Source organism: Procambarus clarkii, chromosome 90 (genome assembly GCF_040958095.1).
Source record: "Procambarus clarkii isolate CNS0578487 chromosome 90, FALCON_Pclarkii_2.0, whole genome shotgun sequence".
NCBI lineage: Eukaryota > Metazoa > Arthropoda > Malacostraca > Decapoda > Cambaridae > Procambarus > Procambarus clarkii.
Window position 1 is genome coordinate 17959526 of NC_091239.1, and position 13833 is coordinate 17973358.

Below are 13833 nucleotides of genomic sequence, written 5' to 3' on the forward strand. Positions count from 1 at the left end.
ACCTGGGTGTTAGTCAGCTGTCACGGGCTGCTTCCTGGGGGTGGAGGCCTGGTCGAGGACCGGGCCGCGGGGACACTAAAGCCCCGAAATCATCTCAAGATAACCTCAAGAAATGGATCCATGAGTGTCGTCGGGGGTTGATCAGTCAGGGAGCTTAATTAATAAGCACCAGGACTAACTAATCCTTATAGACGATCATTGGTGAGGTGGTCACGGTACTGTGTACGTTTAGGGGGTGATCCTGGACGGCATGGGTTCGAATCCTGGCCGGGTAAAAGAGTTCTTAGTGATCTATGGCATGCTCGTTCATGCAGCTATATATATATATATGTCGTACCTAGTAGCCAGAACGCACTTCTCAGCCTACTATGCAAGGCCAGATTTGCCTAATAAGCCAAGTTTTCCTGAATTAATATATTTTCTCTAATTTTTTTCTTATGAAATGATAAAACTACCCATTTCATTATGTATGAGGTCAATTTTTTTTTATTGGAGTTAAAATTAACGTAGTTATATGACCGAACCTAACCAACCCTACCTAACCTAACCTAACCTATCTTTATAGGTTAGGTTAGGTTAGGTAGCCGAAAAAGTTAGGTTAGGTAGGTTAGGTAGTCGAAAAAGCATTAACTAATGAAAACTTGGCTTATTAGGCAAATCGGGCCTTGCATAGTAGGCTGAGAAGTGCGTTCTGGCTACTAGGTACGACATATATATATATATATATATATATATATATATATATATATATATATATATATATATATATATATATATATATATATATATATATATATATTGTAACACTGTAAAAGGTGTTTGGTTTAGTTGTATTTAAAATACATAGAGATACATGAGTCACAGACAAGAATTTGACAGGCGCCATTCTGGCAGCCTGAATCTCACACCTCTAAGAGTTAATGACCACCAAGTGACCTGAGGTCAGATCATGCGAATTTCACCTTGCTTCTGCTAATCTTATAATTGGAGTCTGGTAGCCTTCAAACATGCCGACGTTTAAGGAGTGGCTTGGTAGAGTGCCTGAGGCTATCTACTTGTGGGCGGAGTTAGTTACTAGGTTCCCCAATATATACTCGGAGAGCTATCGATTCGAGAGCATTAACGAGATAGAGAAGAACAGTAGCCAGCAGAGGAGAGAAGACGGCCTAGCAGGGAGGCTGTCGGCCGGCAGGGCGGGACAGTCTCTGTCAACTACAGACCTCCCCTCCCCTCTCAATCCAGCTATAGGCAGACACTTGGTGAGTTGAGCATTAAGGTGACTTGGTCGTGTTTACATATGTTGTGTGATGATCAGGGGCAGTCAAGTTGTAGGGTTCCCAAATTCTTGGATGATGACTCACTTTGCATATTAAACTGGGACATTTGAATTGCTTAAATTATGATAGTTATCATGTGAAATATAATTGAATTTATTATTTAAATTGCCTTTAACTTGTTTCCCTAGAGTTTTTGAGTTGAGGTGAGAAAGCCTCTGTGGTTACTGGTTCATGATATTAATGAGTACATGTTTGGAGTTGATACATGGTAATAACATCTTTTGAGAATATTTTGATACAGACAAGTTCCATTCTTTGTCTTGCATGTAATGGTCTAGAATGGATGGTGGCAGCATTTCGTCTTCTACTATCTACTCTTCTACTTCTACCTATCCATTCCTCTCCCTCCACCCCTCTCCGAACTTTCCCTTTCAACTAATGACCCTCCTCGCTCCTCCCACCTCTCTACCTCTCTCACCCCAAACCCTCACTAATTACTTCCCTAGTCTTCTCTTTCCTTTCGTGTCTCTTATACGTTTGTGGCAGTGAAAAGTATTCTAGAGTTCTCTCTAGGGTTTCGGGTAGCTGACCAAGTTACTGCGCCTTGTAGTCTTAGCACCTAGGTAGTCAAATACCTAGGTTACAAGGTGCTGAACGAGAGAGGTTGCCTTAGGAACTCTGGGAGTGCTCTAGAATAGTTAGCTAACTGGGGACGGGATAACGGACTAGAGAGAGCTGTTTCCCCCGGCCTCGTTAGTTAACTGGGGGGTGGAATAATGGACAAGATAGAGCTATTTCCCCCCACCCCCCGTTACAATATATATATATATATATATATATATATATATATATATATATATATATATATATATATATATATATATATATGTATATATATATATATATATATAAATATATATATATATATATATATATATATATATATATATATATATATATATATACATATATATATATATATAATTTTGTGGCATAGCGTCCCCACGGCCCGGTCCTTGACCAGAACTCCTTTTTGTTACACACCCCAGGAAGCAGCCCGTAGCAGCTGTCTAACTCTCAGGTACCTATTTCAGTGCTATGTGAACAGGTGCATTAAGGTCAAAGAAACTCTTCCCATTTGTTTCCACCTCCACCGGGGATCGAACCCGGAACCTTAGGACTACGAATCTCGAGGCTTGTCCGTTCAGCCGTCAGGCCCCCTATACATATCAATAAAAAATAGAACAAAAATATAAGGCAGGACAGTACAGGGAAATAGAGATGATAACTTGCAGCGAACAGAAGTCGCAGGGACCAGCCATCACCCCCACAAACACATTTAGGTAAGCAGGCGATGAGTCACAATAACGTGGCTGAAGTATGTTGACCAGACCACACACTAGAAATTGAAGGGACGACGACGTTTCGGTCCGTCCTGGACCATTCTCAAGTCCAGGACGAGAATGGTCCAGGACGGACCGAAACGTCGTCGTCCCTTCAATTTCTAGTGTGTGGTCTGGTCAACATTTAGGTAAGTACACTGGGTAATAATATGCACCGGAATTATATATATATATATAAAGTCTTTATTATTTAAAAACCATACATATGAATTTACAATCTATATGTGAGCAAAGAACATCAGGAAAATTAACGTTAAACAAATATTTTATTCAAACATTCTTTCAGGAAAACAAAAAGTTAATCTACTTAAAATTGTAACTAAATTCTGAATGTCTCAAATCTAATAAGACAAAATACAAAGAAAGTATACAAAGAAAGTATACAAAGAAAGTATACAAAGAAAGTATACAAAGAAAGTATACAAAGAAAGTATACAAAGAAAGTATACAACGAAAGTATACAACGAAAGTATACAAAGAAAGTATACAAAGAAAGTATACAAAGAAAGTATACAAAGAAAGTATACAAAGAAAGTATACAAAGAAAGTATACAAAGAAAGTATACAAAGAAAGTATACAAAGAAAGTATACAAAGAAAGTATACAAAGAAAGTATACAAAGAAAGTATACAAAGAAAGTATACAAAGAAAGTATACAAAGAAAGTATACAAAGAAAGTATACAAAGAAAGTATACAAAGAAAGTATACAAAGAAAGTATACAAAGAAAGTATACAAAGAAAGTATACAAAGAAAGTATACAAAGAAAGTATACAAAGAAAGTATACAAAGAAAGTATACAAAGAAAGTATACAAAGAAAGTATACAAAGAAAGTATACAAAGAAAGTATACAAAGAAAGTATACAAAGAAAGTATACAAAGAAAGTATACAACGAAAGTATACAAAGAAAGTATACAAAGAAAGTATACAAAGAAAGTATACAAAGAAAGTATACAAAGAAAGTATACAAAGAAAGTATACAAAGAAAGTATACAACGAAAGTATACAAAGAAAGTATACAACGAAAGTATACAAAGAAAGTATACAACGAAAGTATACAAAGAAAGTATACAAAGAAAGTATACAAAGAAAGTATACAAAGAAAGTATACAAAGAAAGTATACAAAGAAAGTATACAAAGAAAGTATACAAAGAAAGTATACAAAGAAAGTATACAAAGAAAGTATACAAAGAAAGTATACAAAGAAAGTATACAAAGAAAGTATACAAAGAAAGTATACAAAGAAAGTATACAAAGAAAGTATACAAAGAAAGTATACAAAGAAAGTATACAAAGAAAGTATACAAAGAAAGTATACAAAGAAAGTATACAAAGAAAGTATACAAAGAAAGTATACAAAGAAAGTATACAAAGAAAGTATACAACGAAAGTATACAAAGAAAGTATACAAAGAAAGTATACAAAGAAAGTATACAAAGAAAGTATACAAAGAAAGTATACAAAGAAAGTATACAACGAAAGTATACAAAGAAAGTATACAACGAAAGTATACAACGAAAGTATACAAAGAAAGTATACAAAGAAAGTATACAAAGAAAGTATACAAAGAAAGTATACAAAGAAAGTATACAAAGAAAGTATACAAAGAAAGTATACAAAGAAAGTATACAAAGAAAGTATACAAAGAAAGTATACAAAGAAAGTATACAAAGAAAGTATACAAAGAAAGTATACAAAGAAAGTATACAACGAAAGTATACAAAGAAAGTATACAACGAAAGTATACAAAGAAAGTATACAACGAAAGTATACAAAGAAAGTATACAAAGAAAGTATACAAAGAAAGTATACAAAGAAAGTATACAAAGAAAGTATACAAAGAAAGTATACAACGAAAGTATACAAAGAAAGTATACAAAGAAAGTATACAAAGAAAGTATACAAAGAAAGTATACAAAGAAAGTATACAAAGAAAGTATACAAAGAAAGTATACAAAGAAAGTATACAAAGAAAGTATACAAAGAAAGTATACAACGAAAGTATACAAAGAAAGTATACAAAGAAAGTATACAAAGAAAGTATACAAAGAAAGTATACAAAGAAAGTATACAAAGAAAGTATACAAAGAAAGTATACAAAGAAAGTATACAAAGAAAGTATACAAAGAAAGTATACAAAGAAAGTATACAAAGAAAGTATACAACGAAAGTATACAAAGAAAGTATACAAAGAAAGTATACAAAGAAAGTATTCAAAGAAAGTATACAAAGAAAGTATACAACGAAAGTATACAAAGAAAGTATACAAAGAAAGTATACAAAGAAAGTATACAAAGAAAGTATACAAAGAAAGTATACAAAGAAAGTATACAACGAAAGTATACAAAGAAAGTATACAAAGAAAGTATACAAAGAAAGTATACAACGAAAGTATACAAAGAAAGTATACAAAGAAAGTATACAAAGAAAGTATACAAAGAAAGTATACAAAGAAAGTATACAAAGAAAGTATACAAAGAAAGTATACAAAGAAAGTATACAAAGAAAGTATACAAAGAAAGTATACAAAGAAAATACATCCTCCTGAAGAAAGCCATCTTCAGGAGACAAGTATTTTTGATGAATAAGGATAAAATTGGTTTATCAAAAATCTACAAATAGTCACATGTCATGAAAATATAATTGTTTGAAGACCATAATTAACATTTTATTTTGCCAAAATAAGTCTTGGCATTAACACGAAACATGAAACAACCAATTATTACATAACAAAGAGACTGGATTAAAAAAAATATATATATGATTCTTTTAATGCTGGCCAAATAAAATGGGAAGTAAATATAGATATTGCCTAATCAAATAAAAAAAATATCACTTAATATTGAACAATTCTCGGGCCTCCCATAACGAAATAAAGGTATTAAACCAGAGCTATTACACCACACACACACTCGTGTTTGGTTAATTAACTTCAGGTGCATAGTGTCATAGGTAGAGTAGACATCTCTAATTTAAAATGGGGTATCAGGTGCTGTTTCCAGCCACTGCTTGATGGCCAGAATGTCCCTGACCTTGTTAACAAGGGTCACCACGGCAGGGTAGGCCTCCAGCAGCTCGGCCTTCCGCTTCTGCACCTCACCGAACACCAGAGAGATCATCAGGTCAGCCCAGGTCACCTGCGACACACACAAAATACGGTAAAAACTAAAATAACAGGTAAAAGAAAAATGAATGGTGCTTCATAACTGGTCATACACGAGGACCCCCTGTCATAATGTGCAAATCTTGAATGAGATGAATAACTTGCTATTGGAAACATGCTATATTATATATATAAAATCTCGAACAGCAAATAAAATTTGATTGTTCAATATTGTCTTCCTGACCACCAAACAAATACTAAACTACTCGGTATGTTAACTAAGCAGGTGTTACAGGTATGTTGCGGCCCTCTAGCTATACCTCAGTGACTCTCCTGACTGTTATGTCATGACGTTAGCATACCTCACTGCCAGTCTTGGGAGAACCTCTCGCTTCTCACATGGTCTCAAGGTTCGCAGCCTCCGCATTCACTTCCCCGATGATCCAAGTGCTTACAGCTCTTGTGAGATCTAGCTCTACAGAGATCTAGCTCTAGAGAGATCTAGCTCTACAGATCTAGCTCTACAGAGATCTAGCTCTAGTGAGATCTAGCTCTACAGATCTAGCTCTACAGAGATCTAGCTCTAGAGAGAATTAGCTCTAGTGAGATCTAGCTCTAGTGAGATCTAGCTCTACAGATCTAGCTCTACAGAGATCTAGCTGTACAGAGATCTAGCTCTAGAGAGATCTTGCTCTACAGAGATCTAGCTCTACAGATCTAGCTCTACAGAGATCTAGCTCTACAGAGATAGCTCTAGAGAGATCTAGCTCTAGAGAGATCTAGCTCTAGTGAGATCTAGCTCTAGTGAGATCAAGCTCTAGAGAGATCCAGCTCTACAGAGATCTAGCTCTACAGAGATCTAGCTCTAGTGAGATCTAGCTCTAGAGAGATCTAGCGCTACAGAGATCTAGCTGTACAGAGATCTAGCTCTAGAGAGATCTTGCTCTACAGAGATCTAGCTCTACAGATCTAGCTCTACAGAGATCTAGCTCTACAGAGATAGCTCTAGAGAGATCTAGCTCTAGAGAGATCTAGCTCTAGTGAGATCTAGCTCTAGTGAGATCAAGCTCTAGAGAGATCCAGCTCTACAGAGATCTAGCTCTACAGAGATCTAGCTCTAGTGAGATCTAGCTCTAGAGAGATCTAGCGCTACAGAGATCTAGCTCTACAGAGATCTAGCTCTACAGAGATCTAGCTCTACAGAGATCTAGCTCTAGTGAGATCTAGCTCTAGAGAGATCTAGCTCTAGAGAGATCTTGCTCTACAGAGATCTAGCTCTAGAGAGATCTAGCTCTACAGAGATCTAGCTCTACAGAGATCTAGCTCTACAGATCTAGCTCTACAGAGATCTAGCTCTACAGAGATCTAGCTCTACAGAGATCTAGCTCTACAGAGATCTAGCTCTAGTGAGATCTAGCTCTAGAGAGATCTAGCTCTAGAGAGATCTTGCTCTACAGAGATCTAGCTCTAGAGAGATCTTGCTCTACAGAGATCTAGCTCTAGAGAGATCTAGCTCTACAGAGATCTAGCGCTACAGAGATCTAGCTCTACAGAGATCTAGCTCTACAGAGATCTAGTTCTAGTGAGATCTAGCTCTAGTGAGATCTAGCTCTAGTGAGATCTAGCTCTAGTGAGATCTAGCTCTAGTGAGATCCAGCTCTACAGATCTAGCTCTACAGAGATCTAGCTCTACAGAGATCTAGCTCTACAGAGATCTAGCTCTACAGAGATCTAGCTCTACAGAGATCTAGCTCTACAGAGATCTAGTTCTAGTGAGATCTAGCTCTAGTGAGATCTAGCTCTAGAGAGATCTAGCTCTAGAGAGATCTTGCTCTACAGAGATCTAGCTCTAGAGAGATCTAGCTCTACAGAGATCTAGCTCTACAGAGATCTTGCTCTACAGAGATCTAGTTCTAATGAGATCTAGCTCTACAGAGATCTAGCTCTACAGAGATCTTGCTCTACAGAGATCTAGTTCTAGTGAGATCTAGCTCTAGAGAGATCTTGCTCTACAGAGATCTAGCTCTAGAGAGATCTAGCTCTACAGAGATCTAGCTCTAGAGAGATCTAGCTCTACAGAGATCTAGCTCTACAGAGATCTAGCGCTACAGAGATCTAGCTCTACAGATCTAGCTCTACAGATCTAGCTCTACAGATCTAGCTCTACAGAGATCTAGCTCTACAGATCTAGCTCTACAGAGATCTAGCTCTACAGAGATCTAGCTCTACAGAGATCTAGCTCTACAGAGATCTAGCTCTACAGAGATCTAGCTCTACAGAGATCTAGCTCTACAGAGATCTAGCTCTACAGAGATCTAGCTCTACAGATCTAGCTCTACAGATCTAGCTCTACAGAGATCTAGCTCTACAGATCTAGCTCTACAGAGATAGCTCTACAGAGATCTAGCTCTACAGATCTAGCTCTACAGAGATAGCTCTACAGAGATCTAGCTCTACAGAGGTCTAGCTCTACTGAGATCTAGCTCTTGTTGGAAAACCCGACACCATTACTAATATTAAATTCAATAAGCAGATAATATTACTGCTGTTGTTTACACATGTTAACCCATAGAAAATGTAGCACAGTGGAAATTTCCGTCAATAGAAAACGAGATATCATTGCCACATAGTGCTATAAATTCACCAGCTATTCAGTTGGGAAATATTCTTAATACAACAGTCTTTGGACTCTTAACATCATAAAAGCATCTCATTTGAGTTAACTTAATTATCAGTATCAAAATAGAGTAAATGTGACCCTTTCTACCATTTATTGTCATCTGGACAAGGAGAGCCAGGCGTCAATGGTGAGGAAGGTCAGCCATTGTTAAGACCATCTTGAGATTCTTGAGGTTATCTTGAGATGATTTCGGGGCTTTAGTGTCCCCGCGGCCCGGTCCTCGACCAGGCCTCCACCCCCAGGAAGCAGCCCGTGACAGCTGACTAACACCCAGGTACCTATTTTACTGCTAGGTAACAGTTGCATAGGGTGAAAGAAACTCTGCCCATTGTTTCTCGCCGGCGCCTGGGATCGAACCCAGGACCACAAGATCACAAGTCCAGTGTGCTGTCCGCTCGGCCGACCGGCTCGACCAGAGGCGCTGGGGAGCAAATTCAGCTCCTATAATTCTCCATTGGACGAAGTATTATGGAAATCAAATTAGTGTTCTACCATCATCAACACGCAGTCAACATCTAATCAAGGGAAGTGTCTTTCCGAGATCTTATCTAGTCATTTCCGGCCGGTAATGTTAGGTAGATAAGATTAATTCCGGTTAGAACACTAGCAAGCGACTAAACACAGGTACTTATCCCTTGTCCTTATCATATATAATAAATATTTTTTTCTCTGATATAGCTGTCATATATAGGATTCCTGCTTTGTAGCAAGTGTCCTTTTAACAGGAACATAGAAGAGGAAGCAAGAATTGATCTTGGTACATCAGTTACTTGGGTGTTGGAAGCTAGCCTCACACTAGGATTATTTGGTGTCTACATCCTAGTTATACCTGGTGGACTACGCCTACTGTACAATAAGATAAGACCTCCTAATGTATTTACTAATATGTGGAGTTAAATACTGTAGTTTGATTGGCTGCATATATATAAATTTAATATAAACTGCTCCTCCTAGTGTGCAAACAGTCGATTTGTGACAATATTGCAGAAATACAGTCCGCTAAACCTCATACAAATTGTTATTGAAATATATAAATTAACGTAAATATAAATTCATATAAATTAAATAAATATAAATCTCACGAGTCAGTTCCCCACAGCTCTTTATGCCTTGCCTCCTAGCGGTTCATACCTGGCACACTAGTTACCTATCTCAATATTAACATTTTCATCATATTCCTTTCTTAAAGTGGCGGATGGAATTGGATTCAACAACTCTTCCTTCAACGCATTCAGCGTTACTCACATCCGGACATGGGGCGAGAACTTCCTGATATGTATTAAACTTAATTGCATGTTCAACTTTAACCGATGTTCCCCTTGTCCACCTTCGTTTAAATATTAATTGTCTTCCATTATCCACTTTATCTATTCCCCTTAAGATCTTGTGTGTGGTTATCATATCCCCTCAGTTTCCTCTCTTCTCTGTGAGGTTGTGAAGTTGTTCTCTCTCAATCATTGAGGCCTCTCAATTCTATTACTAATCTAGTTGCATGCCTCTGAACTCTATGTTTATGCTTCACAAGGTGTGGGTTCTATACTGAAGCTGCATACTCAAGTAATAGGAGGCATCCGTCAGTCTCAGGAGACTATGGAGTTGCGCTCTGGTTGTCGGTCTGGAGTGGCCTCTCCAGGGCACAAAGCCTCGGTAGGTTGATACGAGGGTGAAGCTGTTACTCAAGCAGCAGGTTCCCCCCCTCCTCTCCATGGCGCCTAAAGTCTCCAAAGGAAAGGCAAACGCCAATACAATTGGTTCCAGCGCCGTCTCAGGAACTATAAGCTCCGGACTTGACCTCGAAGTTGGTGAAAGAAGACACTGGGACTCCAAACCCGGAGACCGCCGTGGTCGGGGCCGGAGAAGAACCACCCCATCAAGGGCAAGAACGACCCCAGCCTCCTGAAGCAGGGCCTGGGGGGCCGCACGAGACCCAGGAGGTGGACGGCCCGGTCCCGCACCTTCGGGTTCCAGACAGAGATAGTCACAGCCGTCTTTCACCCGAGGTCGGCCTCCTCCATGACCAAGCAGAAGTAAGAGTGATAATTATTAGATACAATAATTATTATTATATTAATAATAGAATTAATTAGTAATTAATTAATGGTCTCACATAGGTAGTGAGTATGAGCTTAAAAGCTTCATTGTTAAGATTCGTAACTGTCGTTCTTAAGTGTGTTAACTTCTCATATGCTGCTGATGTTATCCTGTTCACATGAGCTTTAGGTGTTGGTGTCGGGATTATGTCTACTGACAGTCTTTGTCCCTTATTGTGTCTTGTAATTGACTTCCCTTTATGGTATAGTTAAATACAGGTCTCCTATTTCATTAACCCATTTTCATTACTTTGCAGTTATTTAGATTGAATTCCAGCAGCCCAATGCTGAAGTTTGTTAAAGTCTCCTTACATCACCTGCAGTCCTCTTCAGTTCTTAGTCTCCACATTAACTTTGCATCATCTGCAAACATCGACAAGTTCGAGCTCACTCTCTCTGTGTGACATTTATATACATTAAAACAGCAATGGCTCTAGGACAGAGCCCCGTGGAACACCACTGTCTGTTCCTCTCCAGCCTGACCTATCCTCTCTGTCCATGGCATGACCCTAGTTTCGTCCTGTCTGTCCAGAGGAGAGAGTCTGTCTAGGACGTCTCCTGTTTTGTTTAGTAACTCTATCAAGAATTCAGTCAAATTTGTTCAGCATGATTTTCCCTCTGAAGCCGTGTTCTCTCAGTACAATATTTCTGCTACAAAACGTTCAGTTTCTTCACTACGTCCCTTCGATGTATTAAACAGGACTACTGGCTTTTGCCCGATAATTACCTTAACTGAGTCGACAAGAAGGTGCGGGAGAGTTGAGAAGAGTCGTCATCATCTCTCATATTCCTCTGTCTGAAGTTTCCATCTTCCAATTGTATTCTTGTTTATCAGGGGGCCTCGTAGCCTGGTGGATAGCGTGCAGGACTCGTAATTCTGTGGCGCGGGTTCGATTCCCGCACGAGGCAGAAACAAATGGGCAAAGTTTCTTTCACCCTGAATGCCCCTGTTACCTAGCAGTAAATAGGTACCTGGGAGTTAGTCAGCTGTCACGGGCTGCTTCCTGGGGGTGGAGGCCTGGTTGAGGACCGGGCCGCGGGGACACTAAAGCCCCGAAATCATCTCAAGATAACCTCAAGAGATCCCACTTTATCCCAGCCATCTGATGTCCCCCTTCTGTTATCAGTAATGTTTTCTTGTTATATCTTACATGTTGCGATTCGATGTTGCTATTTTAAGTCCATCTGTCGACTGTCCTGTCTGGCCATCCTCCAGGTGACTCTGGCCATCCTCCAGGTGACTGGCCATCCTCCAGGTGACTGGCCATCCTCCAGGTGACTCTGGACATCCTCCAGGTGACTCTGGCCATCCTCCAGGTGACTGGCCATCCTCCAGGTGACTCTGGCCATCCTCCAGGTGACTGGCCATCCTCCAGGTGACTCTGGCCATCCTCCAGGTGACTCTGGCCATCCTCCAGGTGACTGGCCATCCTCCAGGTGACTCTGGCCATCCTCCAGGTGACTCTGGACATCCTCCAGGTGACTCTGGCCATCCTCCAGGTGACTCTGGCCATCCTCCAGGTGACTCTGGCCATCCTCCAGGTGACTCTGGCCATCCTCCAGGTGACTCTGGCCATCCTCCAGGTGACTCTGGCCATCCTCCAGGTGACTCTGGCCATCCTCCAGGTGACTCTGGCCATCCTCCAGGTGACTCTGTCCATCCTCCATATGACTCTCTGGCCATCCTCCAGGTGACTCTGGCCATCCTCCAGATGACTCTAGTTATCCTCCATATGACTCTCTGGCCATCCTCCAGGTGACTCTGTCCATCCTCCAGGTGACTCTGGCCATCCTCCAGGTGACTCTGGCCATCCTCCAGGTGACTCTGGCCATCCTCCAGGTGACTCTGTCCATCCTCCAGGTGACTCTGGCCATCCTCCAGGTGACTCTGGCCATCCTCCAGGTGACTCTGGCCATCCTCCAGGTGACTCTGGCCATCCTCCAGGTGACTCTGGCCATCCTCCAGGTGACTCTGGCCATCCTCCAGGTGACTCTGGCCATCCTCCAGGTGACTCTGGCCATCCTCCAGGTGACTCTGGCCATCCTCCAGGTGACTCTGTCCATCCTCCATATGACTCTCTGGCCATCCTCCAGGTGACTCTGGCCATCCTCCAGATGACTCTGGTTATCCTCCAGGTGACTCTGTCCATCCTCCAGGTGACTCTCTGGCCATCCTCCAGGTGACTCTCTGGCCATCCTCCAGGTGACTCTGGACATCCTCCAGGTGACTCTCTGGCCATCCTCCAGGTGACTCTGGACATCCTCCAGGTGACTCTGGCCATCCTCCAGGTGACTCTGGCCATCCTCCAGGTGACTCTGGCCATCCTCCAGGTGACTCTGGCCATCCTCCAGGTGACTCTGGCCATCCTCCAGGTGACTCTGGCCATCCTCCAGGTGACTCTGGCCATCCTCCAGGTGACTCTGGCCATCCTCCAGGTAACTCTGGACATCCTCCAGGTGACTCTGGCCATCCTCCAGGTGACTCTGGCCATCCTCCAGGTGACTCTGGCCATCCTCCAGGTGACTCTGGCCATCCTCCAGGTAACTCTGGACATCCTCCAGGTGACTCTGGACATCCTCCAGGTAACTCTGGCCATCCTCCAGGTGACTCTGACCATCCTCCAGGTGACTCTGGCCATCCTCCAGGTGACTCTGGCCATCCTCCAGGTAACTCTGGCCATCCTCCAGGTGACTCTGGCCATCCTCCAGGTGACTCTGGCCATCCTCCAGGTGACTCTGGCCATCCTCCAGGTAACTCTGGACATCCTCCAGGTGACTCTGGACATCCTCCAGGTCATACTACGAGTCTGCCAAGGATCATGTCCCAAACCTTGTGTCCCATCGCTCTGTTCTCAGAATTTATGACCAACCGGTGTCTGTCCAAATTGTTGATGCTGGTGAGTATCTTGTATATTGTGATCATGAACCTCATCATCCGCGTGATGTTCCCTGACCCTTCCGTTGTTGACACTGTACAGGTAGGTGATTCTGAGAATGTTTTATTTTTGTGACAAAGGGATAAGACTCCCAGCTGATTTAAGAGGATTTAGCTTTGAGAAGGGGGTAAGGGATTTCAATTTAGTAACTCTGATTGAAACACAGATCAGAGGAGATGTACATAAGTACAAAATTCTGACTGGAATAGAAAAGGCGGACAAAAAGAGCCTTTTTTTTTTAACTAAAAGAAAATAAAACATGGGTAAAAGTTACAAACTCAAATGAGTTTCAGAAACAACAGGAACTAATCACGCTCTGTACGAGTGACTGACAGGTGGAAT

The 13833-nt window shown here is 41.0% G+C and overlaps 1 protein-coding gene across 2 annotated transcripts in view; it reads right to left on the bottom strand.

Annotated features, from left to right (window-relative positions):
- Positions 1-5268: 5268 nt before the first annotated feature.
- Positions 5269-13833, bottom strand: part of LOC123746624 (hematopoietic prostaglandin D synthase) — a 59793-nt gene continuing 51228 nt past the window's right edge. The window contains exon 5 of one of the 2 annotated variants that reach the window (XM_069318418.1): positions 5269-5819. In XM_069318418.1, coding sequence (XP_069174519.1) covers positions 5655-5819 — 165 coding nt within the window. In that variant the 3' untranslated portion in view covers positions 5269-5654. The remainder of the gene's footprint in view (positions 5820-13833) is intronic. The other variant, XM_069318417.1, reaches the window with a different exon arrangement.